This window comes from Triticum aestivum, chromosome 7A (assembly GCF_018294505.1).
Source record: "Triticum aestivum cultivar Chinese Spring chromosome 7A, IWGSC CS RefSeq v2.1, whole genome shotgun sequence".
In the NCBI taxonomy this organism is placed as follows: Eukaryota; Viridiplantae; Streptophyta; class Magnoliopsida; order Poales; family Poaceae; genus Triticum; species Triticum aestivum.
The window spans coordinates 204,120,923-204,142,837 of NC_057812.1; the positions used below are offsets into that span (position 1 = coordinate 204,120,923).

Sequence of the window (21,915 nt, forward strand, 5' to 3'; positions counted from 1 at the left end):
TAGACCATTTCTTTACGGAGTATACTACATAAGAAGACACATAAGAACCCTGTTTCGGAAAAAGAAAAACAAGCTTCGGCTTAAACGTTTACGTGTTTTACCTGTAAACAAATGTAGTACGTTTTTGCGGCTTAACGTCTTCAAAAACGGCTTACTCTCTCTGTAAACAAATGTAGTACGTTTTTGCGGCTTAACGTCTTAAAAAACAGCTTACATTTGAGTACACAAGGAGTAGCTCTCATGGACCCTTTATTTAGAACATACCTTTCTTTTATGGAAAAGGCATACTTAAAATATACCCCTTCTATAAATAAACAAATATAAGACGTTTATATTTGTATTTTTCTATAAAGAGGGAGTATTTTTCAGCATCATTAGAAAAAAAATCTGAAAAATCTAGTATAAACTTTACGACAATCAGGTGACACGTTATAGTACCTGAACCACCGAACACTAGGGGGGGGGGGGGGGTCGTATCGAGGAAAGACAGGGCCAGAGAACACATGGATTGTTATGTGCTCGACCGGCGATTCAACGCGGCAAAGATTTCGCTGGTGACTGTTGGCTCGGTGGCAACACTGGCGCGGATCATAAAGCAGCCACTGCACAATGATTTCCGCTTCTTCCACCACCCAGTTGCTCTCCATCTCCAGAAATAGAAACACACTATATATAACAAGCCCCGGTGAGCACATTAGCACACGGAGAGAAAGAAACAAGAGGAGCACACACAGCCATGTTCCTTCTACTCATGATCTTCTTGCTTTCCTCGACGGTGGTGGCGGCACAGGCCGACGCGAACCCAGGCAAGATCGCAAGGAGTCAGTTCCCCAAGGACTTCCTCTTCGGCACAGCCTCTTCGGCTTACCAGGTAAGTTCTAGCACAATCTGGAGATTGCTGGAAGAGAAGCTACTGGAACGAAGGAGTTAAAGCTCTGACGCGCCTTGTGTGATGCTGATGCAGTATGAAGGTGCTGCGAGGGAAGGCGGCAGAGGACCCAGCATCTGGGACGCCTTCACTCACAATCACCCAGGTCCTTGTTTCTGCTCATGCACGAGATCTTTTGCCTCCATTCCAAAAAAAAGAGAGAGATCGCACACACAGCGTTTCGTCTTTGTTTTTTTAACCTGTCCTTAATTTGTCATAAACAAGCTAATGCATTCCTATTCTATTATTTTCCATATCGTCGCAACTACTCCCTCCGTCTCATAATGTAAGACGCTTTTTGACACTAGTGTAGTGTTGAAAAACGTCTTACATTATGGGACGAAGGGAGTACTTACCAAGTTACCGGGGTACATGGCATGAGATGCCTGGTAACTCACAAAAGTAAACGTCACAGCTTGCCTTCTGGACGTAGCCTCCTTCCCAGGAGGGCTAGCACACAAAATGAAGAGCTTCTACTCCCTTCGCCCCGGTCCTAAGACAACTAACTATGAACAGCTGAACAGTAACTCAGCATAAAATTGAGAGGTTAATCACTTGAAATTTCCCACACAAAAAGAGTACTTGCCACTCGGCTTCCAAACAAGCGAGCAAAAATGATGATTTTCGAATGAACAAGAACATATAATCTAGTGATCTCTACTAGCATAGTATAATGCCACTTTTTTAGCAGGCCCGTTCCATAATAAGTGTCATGGTTTTAGTTCACTAAAAAACTAAAACCACTAATAAGTGTCGTGGTTTTAGTTCACTAAAAAACTAAAACCACAACACTTATTATGGAACGAAGGGAGTACTAGTTAAGTGTTTTCTTGAGCATAACATATTAACATGTGAATAACCTTAAATAAAGAAAAACATTGATGTAACATGCGGGCCTGATTTATAGAATTTGAAAGTACTCTTCATACAAAAGCACATCTAATTAGGACTTAAAAGTGGTCTTCGGCCACCTGGTCAACTGATCTGTGAGGAAACAAAGGTAATTCATTATTCAGAAAGGTCATAGGCTCATAGCTTGTAAAGGGGCACGAATGTTCATACGACACCTACCAACAAGCACAGCCAAAAGACAAAAGCAAGCGCAAAGAGAAAAAATGATTTGAACGTCTAATAGTTTAAACAATCACTCTTCTTACGCTATACTTCAGTTACCTCATGTGAAAATAGCAACAAACAAAAGATTTTATTTTTTTGGCTTTGGAGAGCATCTGCACCCTTAGCAGCCATACTTTGGACGCTAAGATAGACACATCAGTTTTCTATCTACGGTTACATCTTTAAGCTTCATTTGCCATATCTCCTAGCACCACCCGTAGGTGTTAAGGACCCCAAAAAATCATTTACACTAAACGATATACATGAACTAATTTAAATAACTTTTTAGCTTTGTACTGAATGCTAAGCTTAGCGCTGCCGGCAAGCATTTTGGTCTTAGCGCCTATCCTCATATCCCTTAGCATTGATGCTGGCCAGTGTCTCACCTTTAGCATCTGCTCCATAACTCAAGACGGTTTACCTATGCATGAAAGAAGTGCTCCCGTAATCTCAATGTCATTCATGTTCAGAGTTTCAGACTAGCTATGGTGATTTGTAATTAAAGTTCCTCTAATTTCTAAATTCAGAAAAGATAGCAAATGGAAGCAATGGAGATGTAGCAATAGACTCCTACCACCGGTACAAGGTAGTGCTTATACTGATTATACTAACTAGTGACCATTCATATATATCCACCTCAATGCATAATACTATCAGGTGTCATCCACCTTGTTTGTGTAGGACGATGTCAACATCATGAAGGATTTGGGCTTTAATGCCTATAGATTTTCTCTTTCTTGGTCACGAATTCTGCCTAGTAAGTATTCTCATAACCTTTATTCTGCCTAGTAAGTATTCTCATAGCCTTTTACAGTTTTCTTATACATGTAGGGCTTATATTCTCGGCTAATGGTAAAAGAATCTTGATGACCTTATAGTTAAATACACTTCAGATGTGAAGTGCGCAACTAATCCCACACGTTTTGAACAAAGCCAGCTAACCAGTCATTACTACAGCCAAAACTTGCAAACCTTTCCCACTGATATGCACCGAAACCCTGACACACTTCTAACTGAGAATCAATCTAGATTAACAAGAAATAGATATTGATCACAATCAACTAGCTCATGCAATGGTACCATGGGTACAGGTGGGAAATTGAGTGGAGGGGTCAACATGGAAGGAATCAATTACTACAACAATCTCATCGATAAACTCATTTCGGAAGGTAAAAGTTGGTTTCTGGTATTATTATGTGTTTGCATCCTATAATGTTTAACCAACAATGCAGGTATTGAACCATTTGTAACCCTTTTTCACTGGGACTCCCCGGAAGTATTAGAACAGCAGTATGGTGGCTTCTTAAGCCAGCTTATTGTGTAAGTAAAATGACCTATCGACTCATGAATATTTGTTCATGGATCCAAACTCATTACTCTGATCAACAACAAGAAACAAGATGATATTCTAAGAAAAAGAAAAGAAAACTGAACTTATTCAAGCTGTGCCAACATTATCAGGGAAGATTTCAAGGACTATGCCAGCATCTGCTTCAGGGAGTTTGGTGACAGGGTGAAGTACTGGATAACATTCAACGAGCCTTGGAGTTTCAGTATTGGTGGCTATTCTAGTGGTACATACGCACCTGGTAGATGCTCGTCTTCGGCAAAGCCAGGTTGTAGCATGGGAGACTCGGGAAGGGAACCTTATATAGTAGCTCATAATCAACTTCTGGCTCATGCAGCAGCAGTTCAAGTGTACAGAGACAAATACCAGGTACGACTTGGATTTCTTCACTGTGGTTATTTTCAGTAACAAAATACAGGTGAAGAACTATGGCAAATAGATTAAAACACATTCTAGCATGTGAACAGTACATACAGTATTAGCATAAATCTTCTAACTTATGGCCATATGAGGTTCCTCGCAGTAGAACCAATACACCAGAAACATTCCCTACACAATCTACTCTCAGAAGTAAGGATTGGCAGCTTTCGATGTATACAAAACTGTCAGTTGCCACAGATCTTCTAGTTAAATATCGACCATACAAAATACAATGGTATCTCCTAACAGGAACAAGGAAAGTCTAAATAGTTTTATTAACAAACATCCATACCTTTTGCCAGCTTGTTATTTTACAGTGATATATCAATTAGTCATTAATCACACAGATAGAGCAAAAAGGGAAGATCAGCATTACAATAGTTAGTAATTGGATAATTCCCTACACAAATTCCAAAGAAGACAAGGATGCTTCCAAACGTGCATTGGACTTCATGTATGGATGGTGAGTTCAGTAAATCCAACGTGTGCTTCAGGTTTATCCATGAAGTTTCAAGCCACTGCAATTGGCAAATTATTGTAACTTTTTTATTCACATAACTCATTCATAAATTGAACAGGTTCATGGATCCCTTAACCAAGGGACATTATCCACTCAGCATGAAAACACTGGTTGGTAACAGACTACCAAAATTCACAAAAGAGCAGGCAAGGGCTGTAAAAGGATCATTTGATTTCATTGGCCTTAATTATTATTCAGCAAGATATGCAAAGAATACTAAACACAATAGCAATAGTAAAGAAAGCTACAGTACTGATTCACAAACTGATCAAAGAGGTATGTAAGCTATCTGATCTTTATTCTGCTTTCGAATAGATCAGGTGAGCTAATAGTTTCTCCGCATGCAACAGTGGAAAGAAATGGAACGTATATTGGCCCAAAGGTATGACTTGCTCACAGACATATATCATCTTTATTCATGTTGGACATTTGTAACCAGGTCTAGTTTTATACTCCCTCCGTTCCAAATTACTCGTCGCAGAAATAGATGTATCTAGAACTAAAATACATCTAGATACATCCATATCTGCGACAAGTAATTCGGAATGGAGGGAGTACTATTTAACGGAAATATATTTGTCTCCAGGCTGGCTCTTCTTGGCTCTATATCTATCCAAGAGGAATAGAAGAACTACTGCTATATACCAAGAAGACATATAACAACCCTACTATATACATCACAGAAAATGGTAGAAAAGCATAACTGCAAACAATGTCAATTTGCTCCACTGCTTACTTGAAGAAACACTCATATTGCAGGTGTTGATGAAATTAACAATGAAAATTTACCTCTTCAAGAAGCGTTAATTGACAATACCAGAATAGAATTCTACCAGCAACACATATTCTATGTTCAAAGAGCCCTAAAGTAAGTTTGAAGATTGACTACATGTAGATAATTAGATTCGTTAATAACTACTCCCTCCGTCCCATAATATAAGAGCGTTGCGTTTTTTACACTAGTGTAGTGTCAAAAACACTCATATATTATGGGCGGAGGGAGTAATATCACAATGCTTAAACTCGATTTATGCCAAAACAATGAAGTATCTGCATGACATGTTGTCAGGCAAGGAGTTGACGTACGAGGATACTTTGCATGGTCACTATTTGACAACTTCGAGTGGGTGGATGGTTATAGTGTTCGGTTTGGTCTTAACTACATCAACTACAAGGATGGTCTGAAACGATATCCAAAGCGATCAAGCCAATGGTTTCAGAAGTTTCTTCATCACTAAAAATTGTATTGTATAAGCCTAACTCTTTTATGTAGTACAGTGTCAGCATAATGGATAAATCCTATTGTGATAGCTAGCATTCATCAGTATAATACTCTGAGTAGCTCACTTGTACCTAATATGGTATGGGTAACTTCATTTTAATTTCCGGAACATGCTACTGTTTCCAATGTAATAACATTAAGTAAGGGATAACAGATGTAGTCCCCCTTGATCGCAAACCAATTTAAAAACGTATTGGGATGAACACATGGCATTTGTAAGCACTAAACAAGCAATAGATGTTCCAGTTGCTTCCAGTAAATCACAGCATAGCAATAATTTAGCACTGACATCAGGCCTTATCATTTGCTACTTAGGTCATATAAATACTTATGTTGGGTGAGTGATCAAATACCATTTAGCATTTTTCAGGAACTTCATTGAAATGATTGATAAAATTGAACTTTTTGAAACCACGTGACATTATTCACAGGCCAACTTAACTGCATTCTATACTGCACTCATGTTGCGTTTCTAGTGCCCTATTATGTAGACTGCAGAGCATATTCATAAGGCTGAGTCCGATATTCAAAATGCAATTAAAGCCATACATAGTTTAAGAAGATTTATGGCAGAAAAATCATCGCAAGAACAAGGACTATACGTTGCAAAAGTAGATAACATAAGATATTCAACCTGCTTTACATATCATTTATTTTGGTTCAGGGACGAAGGTACAATCAGTCAAATCACCCAGCTAACTGACTAACACTTGAACTCGGTAAATTATTAATCTCTCCAATTATATGCACTGGTCTGCTATCAAACATAGATGAAAGCGTTGCCTCAGAGAGCTTCTTTAGTTCCCTTGTTTTTGTAATTGCTGCCTCCTAACATTAGAAAAGTAAAATTGTTAACATACAGGTTGAGTACAGAAAGCACAAGGAAAGTAATAGTGTTTGGATTTATTAGCCCACGATGGACCAAAAACTAGTCCTTCAGCAAATTTAAATTAGAAGTAAGAATGCAGTTGTTCACAAGACCACTTTGGATGGAGAGCTTTTAGGGTAAGTGACGTAAGTGCGGACCACTGAGAACAATAATATACATGTAATCAAACGCTATGATAGAAAAAAAAATATCACATACTTGCTTCGGCCAGGATGATGATAGTGCATTTTGCAGCTCCATACGCTTAACTGATAAATCACCTAAGCCTTCTCGCAGTTTCACCTCATGATGTTTCTTTTCCTCTAAGGTTGACACTAATCTGTCCAAAAACCTTGGAACAGCAAAGGAAGCAATGTCAGTAAAGGAAATGTTAGAAGGAATATGTATTTGTTAGGGACAACTGTGTTAATTTGAGCCTTCGAGACAACGCTACGAGGAATAATAAGTGCACTACTGTAGCAACAATGGAAGACACAAGTCAGTATCATTTGTTTAGGTATATAGGATAAGCAAGAGTGTAAACTTTCAAGGTAAACCTTCTTACCTTTTAGAGTTGAGGATCATTATAAGGTCAAGAGTTTTCTGGTTGGTGAGCAGAGAGATTGCTGAGGAAACTTCCACAAGCATATTCTCCAAACGTTCAGGAGTATACTGTTGGAGAACGAAAGGTGAGACTGCTTGCACCTGATGCTGTAGAGATGATGTATCAGCATTTCTCATCTCCGCTGAGCGCAGGATCAAAAATGATTTTACCTGTTTCAAGTGTCAGAAATCATGAGCTAACCTCGGACTAAAAAAAGAAGCTACAATATTGGTTATTTTGCTTATTACTAAAAAGGGACAGGTTGGCAAAGCAGCCTTGTACAAGTGCAATAACAATACTATCATCGTGATTACTTAAAGAGAGACCTTTGATATACAAAACATAAGACCTTAGAATGGATAATTGTTGTAATTATATGACATGCATCTAAAGCATTTACACTTGTCTAGAAGGGGGCATTAAAAATGTCAAATACCTCAAGTAAATCATCCAGGATATTATTTCTGTACTCCTTCTCCAGCAACTGACTTCTTTCCTCAGTTAAACATTCATATTGCCCTGATTCAGTTGGGGCATTCTCGACAATAGCACTTTCTTCAGGATTATCAGTTGAGATGTCCCAGCAAATCTGATTCTCGGATGTATCGCACGTAAGGCCTTCTTTGTCTGCAGATGGATAGGCTGAAGCACCAACACCGTAAATTTCAGAGCCTGCCAACTCTATATTGGCATCAATAATTTCATAAGACCCAAAACCATTGCCAGATTCTTCCACAGGTTGTTCCACCGCACCAATGTCCCAGTCAATACCATTATTATCCACTGAAATGTCCCAATCAATATCATCTGCAGGAACATTAGAGTCGATGGGTTCTCCTCCGTCCATTGCTGTTCCAAGTGAATTCTGCACCTCTTTACATACTGAGACATGCAGGGAAGGAGGATTAGCTTGCAACTGTTTCAGATTGTGTACCACAGACTTGTAGTTCTCCTAAATCAATAAACACAGGGTTAAAATTCACAGGAGTTGTATAGCAATTTCCAGAACCAATATTTGTTATGTTCCTCGTAATACTGGCTATACCTTATCCTCAGTATGGCAGTCCCTAACAAAAGTTGTATAGTAGTCCATGGCCTGTGAGACAGTATCACTGTTCAGGACTTCCAAGATTTTGCTAAATGTTGATGGAAGTGTTTTTGCAGATTCTATCAGTTCTTGCCGCACATCTATCCCCTACACATAAAAGTCAAAGCAAGCAGCACATGAATACAACACAGTAAGCAACAATACCAACACCCATAAACCCAAAAGGCCAAAAGAGTTTCTCTCAGATAGAGAAGCTAACCTGCAGACCAAGCTCCTGGCAAGCTTCCGCATACCTAGTTGCTGAAAGGGCAGCAAGTCGCTTAATGTCAGCCTCCCTGCGGTCCAGTTCTGCTAGCTGCTGCTGAGTCTTCTGCATCTGTTTCCTCTGATATGGTCTTGAGGTAGCCAAAGAATGGATTTGAAATTGAATATGAAGATGCTAGGTTAAGCAGAAGAATAAAAACGAGAGACCAAGGAAAGGCTTAGTACATGTCATAGTTCACATTCTGGACCATGATCTGAGCTGCCTCTCCAAGAAAAACATGGTCCTTCTCATAAGCTTTAACGATCGACTCCCATTCGCCCTAAACATCACATTTGCATCAAAACATATGTGAGTCCCCGCACTCGCAGATACATTTATCTAAACAACAAAAACTAGTAAATCGTACCGCGGAGCCTGTCAGGCGGCCAAAAATGTTCCTGCTATCGGTGTTGGATTCCAGGAGTATGCTGTATATCTTCTTCGCTTCAAGGTACCCAATTTCTACGGAACGAAAGGAGAACACAGGTACAGAATTAGATTCCACGCTCACATAATTATTACCAGCAGACTGCGGGACTAAGGAGGATTGTTGTAGAAGCAAGTGGACGAGGGTTTTGCCGTGGGGATTTCGCCAAACTTACACAGACGCTGCGCAACCGAACCGAGAGCTAAGCCTGAGAGGGAGGAGTTACCTTCGAGCTCGAGGGTTTGGAGGTAGGGGTGGATGTCCCGCGGGAGGGAGGAGAAGGCGGCGGCGAGGCGGGCGCGGATGGCGGCGAGGCGCTTCCGCCAGTCCTGCGGCACCCGCTTGCGGTCGACCAGCCACTCCTGCAGGCGGGCGAAGGCGATGTCGATGGGGAGGCTGCGGATCTCCGCCGGGTCGCGCATGGCGGGCACCGGGTCGGCGGATCGACGGCGGGGGAGGGGGCGGGACGCCGGCCGGAGCTTTTCGGGAAGATGGGGAAGAAAGTATGGACTGCGAGTCTGATTTTTTTTTAGTGGGGCGAGTCTGGTTTGCAGCCTTGCAGATTTTGGTTTACGGGAAGCTAGTGGGCCAGATTAGTGGTCTTGGGTCTCTTCTGCTTATTCTGATGGGCTGCTGCTGGGCCGGCCGGAGGACAGGATTCCGGTTCGCGTAGACGGCACGCGGGGCAGGGGTGGGTCCCCCCGTCAGTGAGACAGAGACAAAGGAGAATCCGAAGAAATAAATATTCAGGGCACGCCATCCCGTAGAGCACGGATAATAAAGAGTCGGCCGTCTTCTTTCCTCGGACTCCCCAGCAATCCCCATCTTCCCCTCCAAGCTTCCGATCTTCCCTCTCGCCTGCCGCTGCCGAGATGACGGTGGAGAAGATCGACGCGACGGTGGCCGACTTCGACGGCCACTTCGAGAGGCTCTTCGCCGGCGACGACGGCGGCAAGCTGAAGCTGCTGCTCTTCCTCGCCGACCGCGAGCCCTCCTCCTCCCTCACCTGGTGCCCCGGTAACCCATCTGCTACTTTTCCTTAAGTATCAAATTATGAAACCCAACCCCTGCTGGCTGATCCAAAGCGGATTTGGGCGGCGTGCGTGCGTGCAGATTGCAACGTGGCGGAGCCGGTGATCTACGAGAAGCTGGAGTCGCTGGGCAAGGACGTGGTGCTCCTGCGCGCGTTCGTCGGCGACAAGCCCACGTGGAGGGACCCGGCCCACCCGTGGAGGGTGGACCCGCGGTTCGCGCTCAAGGGCGTGCCGACGGTGCTGCGGTGGGACAAGGGCGCCGCCGCCGGCCGCCTCGAGGACGACGAGGCCAACGTCGGGGACAAGATCGATGCCCTGCTCAATTGAGTGGTGAATTATTATGTGCTGACCGCCAGTATCGTCTGCTTAATCCAAGTGCCAATAGAATGCTTTTGCTTTGGCGGCAGATGTTAGCTATCTGAAGTCGTGCTGTTCTTCTAACCAGTCAGCTTGAGCCATGAACCAAATAAAACAGGGGAACACTTGAACTCAATGTCTACTGCCATACCTAGTTGGTGATAATCAACGTTGGTGAATGTTATTCCTGCTTTCATGTTTCCTAAAAGCTAGAAAGTGCACGCGCACTATTTGTCGTTCTGGAGCGGCCGAACACGAGCCGTTCGATTCGAAGCGTCTGCGCGGGCGCTCACGCTAGAAGACAAAAGAGCACGCAGAACTGTCGCTATCCTCCAGCGTCTTCTGTTTCCATCCCCTCGCGTCAGCCGCCGCCGCCACACCACGCACCGGCCGATGCAGCCCGCCCCGCCTCCGTGCCGCCGTATCCTGTTGATCTCCCGTCTGGCAACTCACCTAGGATCCATGCAAGCAGGCCGGCTGAGAACCTGAGCAGCGGCGCCGCCGTCTTCTCCTCGTCAGTACCCCCGCGTTATTTACCTTTTCAGCACACTAGCCTTGGCCGTCAGGTTTTCGGCAAGCCGTCGGGGCGCCATATGAGGTTTTCCCGGAATACGTCGATCTGTCACTGGCCACAAGTCCAGAAGTGACGGTGCGACGGCAGCTCCAGCCCTTCCTGAACATCCTGCATTCATTCCTTGGGGATTCGATGAGGGCCTCCTCCTCGACACCCTACTGGGTCCTGGGCTCTTGGCTCTAGACTAGATGACAATAGCGCCTGACGGTGATCAGCCCAATGAGGAACAAGTCTTGCAACCCCAGTTCGTGCATTTTGGAATTGATTTTACTGTACGGTGTTGCGTGCATGAATTCTTTGGATGAACATAAACTTTGCTCTCAAGTCTCAACCCTCATGATTACCGATTAGAATATCTTCTGCTCCTGACCTGCTGTAACGAGAGATGGTGAAGGAGTTGCGCACTCTTGTCGACATAATAGCTCATGCATGATTATGGTAGTTGCACATTTTTGTCAGCATAGTTGGCATCCACAGTACTTGTAGTTGCACACATAGTAGTTCGTAGTTGGATACGATTATTAAAAAGTTGCACAACACGACAATACAAGGATGGTTAGATGATGTCTCGCATTTGCATTGCTTATTCAAGTATAGCTAGACGAGCGACATTGTAAGCTCGATCAACTATTGCTGCACACTGAAATACTGTCGCACCCGGGAGCCTGGGGAGGCGGCGCGAAGACCCGGCCGGAGGACACCGGAGACAGGGGCTGCAAGGCCGCTTGGCGCCGCGGACCTGCACCCACGGCTCCGGGAGGGCGTCGCGCGCGTCCAGGGCGCCGCACACGCGATGGATCTCGGATCTTGGGGCGGCGCGAGGGACGGAAGCCAGCGGGGCGGGGAGCGGGGAACCGGCCTCAGAGGACACGAGGTGGTCGCCGCACACAGCGCGTGGCGGTAGGAGCTGGGCTGGGAGGGCCGGCAGGAAGAGTCCGCGGAGGACGGGCTGTCGTCGAGCCAGCGTCGCACGCGGTTGCGGCCGCCGGTGGCTGGGGGGTGGACTCCATGCGGTGGACGGCGAGGTCGGGGTGGCCGGCGCCGGGGCGCGGAGGGGTGGCCGTCGGCGGGGGAGAGAGTTAGAATGCTTTTTCACTGGAGAGAGTTTGTTGGAATGTGAAGCCGCATGCCCAACCGTCTGACCATGAAAGAGTTGCACAACTATACTTTCGGAGTTGCATATCGACTGCCAAATAGTTGGTCGGGGCTATGATTCGATTGTGCAAGTATCGCCCACACATGCATTGATATTTAGTTGGCTTGTAATATAGTTTAGTTGTACACACATTGATATTTAGTTGGCAGGAAGACTAATTACACACATATATGCTTAGTTGGCTTGTAATATAGTCTAGTTGCACACACATTGATGTTTAGTTGGCAGGAAGACTAGTCTAGTTGCACACACATTGATATTTAGTTGACAGGAAGACTAGTTGCATACACATATGCTCAGTTCGCTTGTAATATAATCTAGTTGCACACACATTAATGTTTAGTTGACAGGAAGACTAGTTGCACACACATATGCTCAGTTGGCTTTTAATATTGTCTAGTTGCACACACGTTGATGTTTAGGTGACAGGAAGACTAGTCTAGTTGCACACACATTGATATTTAGTTGGCGGGAAGACTAGTTGCACACACACATGTTCAGTTGGCTTGTAATATAATCTAGTTGCACACACATTGATTTTTAGTTGGCAGGAAGACTAGTTGCACACACATATGCTCAGTTGGCTTGTAATATAGTCTAGTTGCACATATGTTGATGTTTAGTTGGCAGAACACTAGTTGCACACATATATGCTCAATTGACACGTCAATGTAGTCTCATTGCACACACATTGATATTTAGTTGGCAGGACTAGTTATACACATATATGCTCAGTTGTCACGGCAATGCAGTCTAATTGTACACACATTGATGTTTAGTTGACATGACTATTGGCACATATACATATGCTCAGTTGGCGCGACAATGCAGTCTAGTTGCACACGCATTGATGTTTAGTTGGCTGGAAGACTAGTTCATCTAAACATATCCATGCGGGATCTACTTTTGAAGAGCACGTCGCGAGGGTTCCAACTGTGAAAACGGATCTTAATTTCGATGCGCGATTTAAAATTATGACTTTTTAAATTTTGAAAACTCAAATTAGATGCGTTCATATCTGTTCACATGTATGCTTTTGCAGTACTTTTCTAGTACATGGTACTTTTTCTAATTAGAATTGTTTTATCAATTGGAATGGACTAATTATTACCTTTTTGGATTAGGGATCAACATTATCTGTTTTAGACCGGCCACTCGGGACGATTAGCGAGCAGCCAGCCGCTCGCTAGATCGGTCCTTCATGTTTTTGTTTTTGCCCAAATTCTTTAAAGTGCACGCGCACTTTTTGGAGGAAACAAGCGGCCGGTCTTCACAGTCATGCATGAGTTGTTTTTTGTCTGCTAAGGGCATCTCCAACAGTTGTGAGATAGGTGTTGGTAAATTTGCCACCTAGAACATAGTGATGATGTGGCATGTATTAAATGTGGAAAGAGAGCAAAGTTGTATGTAGATTAACCAACAACTTTTGCACAAGCTCCAAGATGAAATAGAGAGCAATTACATTTATTGTCTCACCATCTATTGGATAGCTTACATACAACTCATTGGAGTAGTTGTATGATAGCTTGTTGGTTGATGACATGGACATTTTACCAACAAGACTAACATACAACCTGTTGAAGATGCCCTAATGCATGTCATTATTAGTATTAAATGCGTTCACACTGGTTAGTTCGATTTGGAATAAACAGGTTCACGTGCAATTATTTCGGTTTTCCGAATTTTTAAAAAGTCATATCTTTTAAACTGCGCGTCCGAATTCAGATCCGTCTTCACCCTTGAATTCTTCGCGACGAGATCTTTGAAACTAGATCCCACATGGGTATATTTCGATAATTTTTTATGCCAACTTTGACGCTATATTGTGCAACTTATTGCATTGTGCAACTTTAATACTACATGGTGCAATTTTTTTTAAAACCAGTTTTTTGAGCTGCATGATCTAACTTCACATGAGGTTACAACCTAGCAACCATGAAAATTTGATGTGTAACTAATCTACTGTCCTGACCAACTATGTAGTAGTCGATGTACAACGATTGTCCTACTCGTGGATGTGTATTTTTTTTTACAGTTGACACACCCTGCCCCACCTTCCCTACCAGTGATATGTGCAACTTAGTCTATTGTTCGAGCCAACCTCCTACTAAATGTGCAACTCCTTCCCCTTCCTACTTGCGGATATGTAGTTTTAGTTGGCGGGGGCAACAAATGGAGTTGCACAAAGTTGCTAGGTAGTTGGCCGGAGCAACATATAAAGTTGCACATCTCACAAGCATGGATAGTTGGATGGTGAAAATTCCATATTCATGAGGGTAGTGAAAAGTTACATACTCATGAGGGTAGTAAAAGTTGCATATAAACGGGGCGCTAAAGCTGCACATCCCACTAGACGGGTGTTTTTGAGTTCTAGTAAGAAAATTACACATCCATGAGGCATGAGGGACAGTTGCACATCACTGGTAGACAGTTGGCGGTGACAATATCTGAAGTTGCACATCCACTGCTAGACAATTGGCTGATGCAGCAAACAGTGAAAGCACAACCACGGGTAGGAGAAAAGTTGCACATGAACTACTAGGCAGTTGGCCTGGGCAAAACACGAATTTGAACATTTCACTAGGAGGAGGTAGTTTGGGAGTAGATGTGCCATCAATGAAAACTATACTTCCACGAGGTAGACGAAAAGTTGCACATCCAATGTCAGGTAGTTGTACATTGTCTGTTAGGCAGTTGCACAAAACGAGGGACTTAGTTGGCACCAAAAAAATTCATCGAAACATACCCATGCGGGATCTAGTTTCGAAGAGCACGTCACGAGGGTTCCAATGGTGAAAACAGATCTGAATTCCGACACGGGGTTTGAAAGATATGGCTTTTTAAAATTTCGGAAACCCAAAATTATTACACAAAAGACAAGGTAAGCAGGAGGCATGCAGAGATCCATCATATGACAAGAGATCACGTGGAATGATTAATTAGTAGCGTCCTTTTTAGCACTTCTGGTTCACATGAAAGATACTACTTTCCTTTTTAGGATCACATTAGGACAAATAAGTAGGCCACTCTAAACAGCTAGGGAGCAGTCGGCCGCTCCCTAGACGTGTCCTTGTTTTTGAGCTTGGAAATTCTCATTCCATTAAGAGAAACTCTAACCGATCCTTTATAAGTTAGCGGAGTAAAACTCTTAGTGGAGCATATATACTTCACTTTTTGCCGTACCTAGCCGATCAGCTAAAATTAGCGGAGTATAAGCACAAATTCAATCAAAATTGAACCGGAAGATGATGCATTTAAACATAAGTTCAACACATAAAGTTCTTGCGACTCGACATTAAACATAAATTTAAACTAAAACTAAACTTAAACTACTTGTGGCCGAACTGGAGATCGAGCCAATTCTTCCAGGTGAGGCCACCGTCGAAGAGAGCTGGGTCTGGGCCGTCGTCTTCGGTGAAGACGCTCCGCCACTCCTTGACGTCGATCTTCTTGTTGTCGCCCTCCTCACCGCCTGCGTTGCCACCCACGTCGTCGCAGATGACGATAACTTCGCCATCATTGACGGCGAAGATTGTCTGCTCCGCCTCCACTAGCTCCGGGTACCGCCGACGGAGGTCATCCATTTACGCCTCGGCGGCGGCCTCGGCCTCAAGGCGCTCTCTCACCTCTCGGTTCTCCCTCGCATCCGTGCGGTCACCAACCTCGGCTCTGGTGGGAGGAGGTCGAAAGGATGCTCATCGATGGGAAAGTTGAGCCTCGCATTGCTGCTGTGGAACCAAACCTGCCCCCGGTCATATTCCATGGTCGCGAGCTCGGTGGTGTGGAAGGAGTCCATCCACTTCCACGTGTGGATCTCGCGGTTGGTGATTTCGGCCACCCATGTCCCACACAACCGCTATCGGACGCCCAGGTACGTCCTCGTCGGCGGTCGCGGCAGAGGGAGGTCGGGGAAGTCCGCAAAACATGTGGGGGAGCGGCGGCGAGTGGATCGTCGAGCGGCGGCGGCTCGAGGAAGCGCTCATGGATGACGACCCGCGAGCTGGCAGCACGGTTCCATGCTGCGGATCGGCGGAGGGGACCGGCGACCACCACATCCGGCTATTAGGAGGAGGGAGGATGGCGGATTGGGGCGGGGGTCATGCCAGAGGCGGGGCGAGAGGGAGAAGAGGAGGCGGGGGAGAGGAAGAGAGAGTGGGGATTTTTTTACTCAGTTGTCAAGCGTTGGAGTAAATATAAGAAGAGGATTGGGGATGGAGAATTTTTTTACACCAGTAACGATTATAAGAGATCGGCTAGGTACGATTTAGAGGAGAAAAAAAGTCAAATATACTCCTTGTGACGGGATAAGGAATCGGTTAGAGTTGGCCTGACAAGGTGCCGAGAAATATCGTTGGCAACCAAAGAACAACGCTAGAACATCTGCCACCTTGTTACAAGCCCGTGGGCAAAGGGAAATATGAAAAGAACTAAAGTTCAGAAAGCAAAAGTTGTTGTCTCTCGAAACATCACACCATTTGGGGTAAGATCAGATTCCGAGTTGTTGATTGCAGTAACCAAATTGTGCAGCGTCAGTTTCTGATGCCCAACTCTTGGGCTCTCTCCATAGCATGGATGCATGCCTCTGCTTCAGTCTGTAGGCATCTTGTGCAGTGGCGGAGGCAGGGGTGCTGGCAGGGGCCAAGGCCACCCTATCTCTCAGAAATAGAACTATATGTGATTTTAATCCTCCATTTGTCAAACAAAATTGGCAAGATTTAGATGATTTGGCCCTGTCTAGCATTATATAACATGTTTGGCCCCCTCTATATTGAGTTTCTGGCTCCGCCACCGATCTTGTGCATGGTTAATACGACCAGCTCCAGACCCCACCACTCTACCACATGTCCCTTCGCATCACGAATTACGAACTCCCATCCACCATCAGAAGATTCAGGATTAAAACACCCATCAGAGTTGATTTTGAGCACACCCGGTGCTGGTTTTTCCCACACATGATATCAGCCTTCTGCGGTGTCGCCTTCTTCGCACCGAAGAATTCTTGCATTCCCACGCTGTCCGCTTGATCTGCCACATAATTTGTTCACTGTTCATTGGTTGTTTTTCCATGCGAAGCTTCTTTCTTGCCGTCAAAGTCCACAGGGTAGCGATGCTCAAGCTTCTTCTCTGCACACCCCCTTTCAGAATCTCCTACATGGCTTCCTTTGATCATGCAAAGGTGCGCAGGTAGGTTGGTTAAGTCTCCGCAGAGGAGGCCAAAGCAAAAAAAATTAGAAGAAGGATATACCCCGGCCTTTGCATGCAGTCATCTTATTAATTATTCACAAAGACCATACAAAGTAATACATTGAAGCCATCATCTAGGCAACACTTGTTGCTACTCCTATCCCTTGATGAAGGTGTGTCGAATATCCGGGCCAAATATCAAACAGACATCGCACCAAACCCTAACATCTATAACCAAATGCCCCAGCCCAGCCACACACCGGGACTGGGTCCCACACCGGTCTGGCGCACTCTCAGAGGTTGTCGCCGTCATCCTCCACCGGCCCATCTTCAGAGCAGGAACAGACACATCAACCTTGCCTGCCTGTTGTCGACACCACCACAGCGCCAGACAACACCATCATCCTGCACGTATCCGTCCACACGTGCCCGTCGCCGAACCTCCGCAACGCCATGCCGCCGGGATCCACCGTCAACCATGTGGTAGATGTAACACCGCTCCTCCTCTTGTCTCGTCCAACCAACACTTGCTCCAAAATGATGCCCCCGAGAGGGACAACGGCATCAAAGGTGCCATCATCGTCTAACCGGTAGATCCAGGTCTAGGGTTTCCCACAAAGCATCACAAGTGGGGTGGCGTGACCTACAACAACGATGCCTCGAGAAGGGAACGACGTCATAGACGTCGCCATCGTCCGCCATGGCCAAAGTCGGCGTGATTTTCACCGAAAGTCGCGTCCTCCCGATCTCGCGGCCGGGTGAAACCGAACGGAGCCTTGCCGTGGAGACGAGGGCTGCCGTTAACATGCTGGCAGGGAGCCTCCAGCCGCCCCTCACCGGTCATCCTCGTGCCACCGACCGGCCAAGGCCATACCATGATAGATCTAGGCAGGACGCTAGATCCGTAACCCTCGATGCCACCCATCTACACGCAACCGCCACCCTTGCTGAATGGAGCGCTGCCACCACCACCGCCACCGTCCAACCTCAAGTCACCGTCGGCCATGGATGCTTCGATCGCCGCCGCGCAATAGGTTCTTAGTTGTGATGCAAAGACGGTTGTAGTTATGCTCCCCGATGTACACCATGACCGGTGAATTTGGGGCTAGGAGTTGTCTGGGATTAATTAATTCTCTATTGATTTTACAAAAAAATGTCGTGTGGCTTTTCTGGCCCCTACAAGTTTTAAGAAACTAGGCTACAACACCCTTCGATTTTACTTTCTAAGTCTCTCATTAGAGTATGCTTCAAGTCCATGGTGATAATCGATGGATTTTGACATCATCAAGCGAGGCGGTCCATGCCCACCATCAACGATCATCAATCCCGGCCAATCCATGCTTACTCTCATAATCGTGCTCGCTGCCGGACATTGTGTACCAGAGTCCCATGATAGACACAAAGATCTAGTTTGAGCCACACTATGGAAGGGTATGCAAACACACTGAGTCAGATCAAGAGGAAAAATCATTTACAAAAACAAAACAAAAAGGATCAAGATAATAAGTGAATAAATCCTGGCCATAAACGTGGGTACAAAATAGGAAATGATGATTGCTACCTCTTGAGCACTGCGTTGGATTTCCTTGAAGAGGAAAGGATGATGGAGCAAAGTAGCGTAAGTATTTCCCTCAGTTTTTGAGAACCAAGGTATCAATCCAGTAGGAGGCTGCATGCGAGTCCCTCGTACCTGCACAAAACAAATAACTCCTCGCAACCAACGCGATAAGGGGTTGTCAATCCTTTCACGGTCACTTACGAGAGTGAGATCTGATAGATATGATAAGATAATATTTTTGGTATTTTTGTGATAAATATGCAAAGTAAAATAAAAGCAAAGTAAAAAAGCAAAGGAAATAACTAAGTATTGGAAGATTAATATGATGAAGACAGACCCGGGGGCCATAGGTTTCACTAGTGGCTTCTCTCAAGAGCATAAGTATTTTACGGTGGGTGAACGAATTACTGTTGAGCAATTGACAGAATTGAGCATAGTTATGAGAATATCTAGGTATGGTCATGTATATAGGCATCACGTCCGAGACAAGTAGACCCACTCCTGCCTGCATCTACTACTATTACTCCACTCATCGACCGCTATCCAGCATGCATCTAGAGTATTAAGTTCATGAAAACAGAGTAACGCCTTAAGCAAGATGACATGATGTAGAGGGATAAATTCATGAAATATGATAAAAAACCCATCTTGTTATCCTTGATAGCAACAATACAATACATGCCTTGCTGCCCCTACTGTCACTGGGAAAGGACACCGCAAGATTGAACCCAAAGCTAAGCACTTCTCCCATTGCAAGAAAGATCAATCTAGTAGGCCAAACCAAACCGATAATTCGAAGAGACTTGCAAAGATAACCAATCATACATAAAAGAATTCAGAGAAGATTCAAATATTGTTCATAGATAATCTTGATCATAAACCCACAATTCATCGGTCTCAACAAACACACCGCAAAAAGAAGATTACATCGAATAGATCTCCACAAGAGAGGGGGAGAACATTGTATTGAGATCCAAAAAGAGAGAAGAAGCCATCTAGCTAATAACTATGGACCCGAAGGTCTGAGGTAAACTACTCACACTTCATCGGAGAGGCTATGGTGTTGATGTAGAAGCCCTTCGTGATGGATGCCCCCTCCGGCGGAGCTCCGGAACAGGCCCCAAGATGGGATCTCGTGGATACAGAAGGTTGCAGCTGTGGAATTAGGTTTTTGGCTCCGTCTCTGATCATTTGGGGGTACGTAGGTATATATAGGAGGAAGGAGTACATCGGTGGAGCAACAGGGGGCCCATGAGGGTGGAGGGCACGCCTGGGAGGGGGTAGGCGCGCCCCCTACCTCATGGCTTCCTCCTTTATTTCTTGACGTAGGGCCCAAGTCTCCTAGATCATGTTCGGTGAGAAAATCACATTCCCGAAGGTTTCATTCCATTTGGACTCCGTTTGATATTCCTTTTCTTCGAAACCCTAAAATAGGCAAAAAAACAGCAATTCTGGGCTGGGCCTCCGGTTAATAGGTTAGTCCCAAGAATAATATAAAAGTGGATAATAAAGCCCAATAATGTCCAAAACAGTAGATAATATAGCATGGAGCAATCAAAAATTATAGATACGTTGGAGACGTATCAATGATTTTGAAGTAAAAAGAGACTAAAAAGAAATCACGCTGATAATGCACCATAAACCTTAAAATTCATTTTCATTTATCCCTATAACACATCCAAAGTTTTTGAGAAGCTCGGCTACAAAATTACTTCAATCCTGCCCCCTTCTTGCGTCAGAGTATGCTTCAAATCCATGATGATACATTGTGAGCGCGAGATCCATGATTGCCCAGAGGGTATGCAAATGCACTGAGACAACATAGAAACACCTTGCAGGCCCCGCTCCCCGGTCCCCTAGCCCCGCCGGCGGCAACGCCGGCCCCCGTCGGCCACCCGCTCGTGCCGGCTGCTGCTCCAGCACCGTCGCCCACCCTCATGGCCTCTCCTTCCCCCCCCCCCCCCCCGCGGTGGGTCGCCCCCGTGAGATGCGCTAGCTTGAGTCTAGCCCCTCCTCCGCCGGATCTGGCAGCGACGTTTGCTCCTACCGCCAGGTTCTGTGCTCTTCTCCGGCCGCCCAGCCTCTTGCCTCGCCCGCGCCCCGCTCCTCGCCGCCCGCCGTGCACCCGGGCCCCCGGTCCGAGGTGCATCGGGTCGTGCACGAGACCGCGGCTGCTCCTGACGATGGTGGGTGGTTGGTGGCCTCTGGTCGGTGCCGCTCCAGCCCGCGCGGTCTGCGTCGTCGCCGTTGCGACGGGCCCGCGCGCCACCCGCACCGTCCTCCGTCCCTGCCGAGCCCTAGGGAGTGCCCCCGCTGCTTCGATGACCACCCGCGGTCGGAGTGTCATCGGGATGTGCGTTGCCGTCGGTGCTGGTTCTTCGGCCACATCGCCCGCTACTGCACCACCCCGCGGCTCTCCTCCCCTTCCGGCGCGCCGGCGGCCAAGCGCCCGCGCCCTTCTTCCCCGCGCTCGACGGGTTCCTCGGCCCCAAGTGTCGTAGGTCCATGCCCACCACGTCCTCCGGGTCGGGGCTGCGCCTGTCCTCGGCTGCCACCGCCTCCTCCTCCTCCTTCGCTGCTGCCACACCGTCTCCCTCCCCCTCTTCCTCGGCGGTCCCCGCGCCCCGTGGTTCTGCATCCACCGTCGCGCCCGCCGTGCCGTCGCCGATGTCCGGGCACCCTGACTTGCGCCCTCCAGGCGCAGTTTTCTTCCTGCCGTGCTCTGCACGCCTGGACGCTGCTGAGCGTGCTCTGGATCTTGCCCTGGTCGCCATCATGGCCGGCTGTCGCTCGGGTGTCTCCGCTGCAGACGTGTCGCGTGCTCTCTGTGAGCGTCTCCGACTCGACCCTTCGGTTTTCTCAGTACATCGCCGTCGGGACGACGAGTTCCTCCTGCGCTTCTGAGACAGGGCCTCCCGTGCCACTGCTGTCGCCCCATCGTGCGCACGCCCAGGTTTCGGCTCATCATGCATCCGTGGAGCCGTCTAGCCGGTGCTGAGCCGATCTCCCTCCGCATCGCTGTCGACATCGAGATCACAAGCATCCCCGACCATGGCTGGGACATCTTCTCCGCCATCCAGCTGCTTTCCCCCTTCTGCCTTGTCGACCGGCTCACTCCAGAGGCGCTGGACGACAGCGACATGTCTGTCTTTCGCCTGTCGGCTTGGACAACCGATCCTGACAGGAT

The 21,915-nt window shown here is 46.3% G+C and overlaps 3 protein-coding genes across 5 annotated transcripts; 2 read left to right on the top strand and 1 right to left on the bottom strand.

The window, feature by feature from the left end:
• The first annotated feature begins 648 nt into the window (after nucleotides 1-648).
• LOC123150602 (beta-glucosidase 24) lies at nucleotides 649-5,819 on the top strand. Of its 3 annotated transcripts, none has more exons than XM_044570440.1 (13): nucleotides 649-871; nucleotides 965-1,034; nucleotides 2,572-2,630; nucleotides 2,726-2,801; nucleotides 3,136-3,213; nucleotides 3,277-3,364; nucleotides 3,506-3,761; nucleotides 4,160-4,275; nucleotides 4,391-4,608; nucleotides 4,683-4,714; nucleotides 4,919-5,021; nucleotides 5,092-5,200; nucleotides 5,380-5,819. In XM_044570440.1, the coding sequence occupies exons 1-13, from the start codon at nucleotides 737-739 to the stop codon at nucleotides 5,411-5,413; spliced, it is 1,374 nt and encodes a 457-aa protein (XP_044426375.1). In that variant the 5' UTR covers nucleotides 649-736; the 3' UTR covers nucleotides 5,414-5,819. The 3 variants fall into 3 exon arrangements, with proteins under 3 accessions (XP_044426375.1, XP_044426374.1, XP_044426376.1); XM_044570439.1 differs by having other exon boundaries at nucleotides 5,402-5,819; XM_044570441.1 differs by lacking the exons at nucleotides 2,572-2,630; nucleotides 2,726-2,801 and having other exon boundaries at nucleotides 5,402-5,819.
• A 394-nt stretch (nucleotides 5,820-6,213) lies between these two features.
• Nucleotides 6,214-9,404, bottom strand: LOC123150601 (CDK5RAP3-like protein). Its single transcript, XM_044570438.1, has 9 exons — nucleotides 9,092-9,404; nucleotides 8,806-8,900; nucleotides 8,624-8,718; nucleotides 8,394-8,529; nucleotides 8,132-8,281; nucleotides 7,523-8,038; nucleotides 7,048-7,256; nucleotides 6,702-6,834; nucleotides 6,214-6,442 (listed from the first exon to the last, which is right to left on the bottom strand). Exons 1-9 carry the CDS (start codon nucleotides 9,285-9,287, stop codon nucleotides 6,302-6,304), a joined length of 1,671 nt encoding a protein of 556 aa, XP_044426373.1. The 5' UTR covers nucleotides 9,288-9,404; the 3' UTR covers nucleotides 6,214-6,301.
• A 213-nt stretch (nucleotides 9,405-9,617) lies between these two features.
• On the top strand, nucleotides 9,618-10,392 carry LOC123150603 (thioredoxin-like protein Clot). Its single transcript, XM_044570442.1, has 2 exons — nucleotides 9,618-9,882; nucleotides 9,979-10,392. Exons 1-2 carry the CDS (start codon nucleotides 9,738-9,740, stop codon nucleotides 10,224-10,226), a joined length of 393 nt encoding a protein of 130 aa, XP_044426377.1. The 5' UTR covers nucleotides 9,618-9,737; the 3' UTR covers nucleotides 10,227-10,392.
• Nucleotides 10,393-21,915: the final 11,523 nt, after the last annotated feature.

Coding starts and splice junctions, on each gene's coding strand:
- LOC123150603 (XM_044570442.1), top strand. CDS start 9,738: ATGACGGTGGAGAAGATCGACGCGACGGTGGCCGACTTCGACGGCCAC. Junction 9,883..9,978: donor CTCCCTCACCTGGTGCCCCG/GTAACCCATCTG, acceptor GCGTGCGTGCAG/ATTGCAACGTGGCGGAGCCG.
- LOC123150601 (XM_044570438.1), bottom strand. CDS start 9,287: ATGCGCGACCCGGCGGAGATCCGCAGCCTCCCCATCGACATCGCCTTC. Junction 8,719..8,805: donor GCCGCCTGACAGGCTCCGCG/GTACGATTTACT, acceptor TGTGATGTTTAG/GGCGAATGGGAGTCGATCGT. Junction 7,257..7,522: donor TCCTGGATGATTTACTTGAG/GTATTTGACATT, acceptor CACTTGAAACAG/GTAAAATCATTTTTGATCCT.
- LOC123150602 (XM_044570439.1), top strand. CDS start 737: ATGTTCCTTCTACTCATGATCTTCTTGCTTTCCTCGACGGTGGTGGCG. Junction 2,631..2,725: donor ACTCCTACCACCGGTACAAG/GTAGTGCTTATA, acceptor TTGTTTGTGTAG/GACGATGTCAACATCATGAA. Junction 3,762..4,159: donor TGTACAGAGACAAATACCAG/GTACGACTTGGA, acceptor TTAATCACACAG/ATAGAGCAAAAAGGGAAGAT.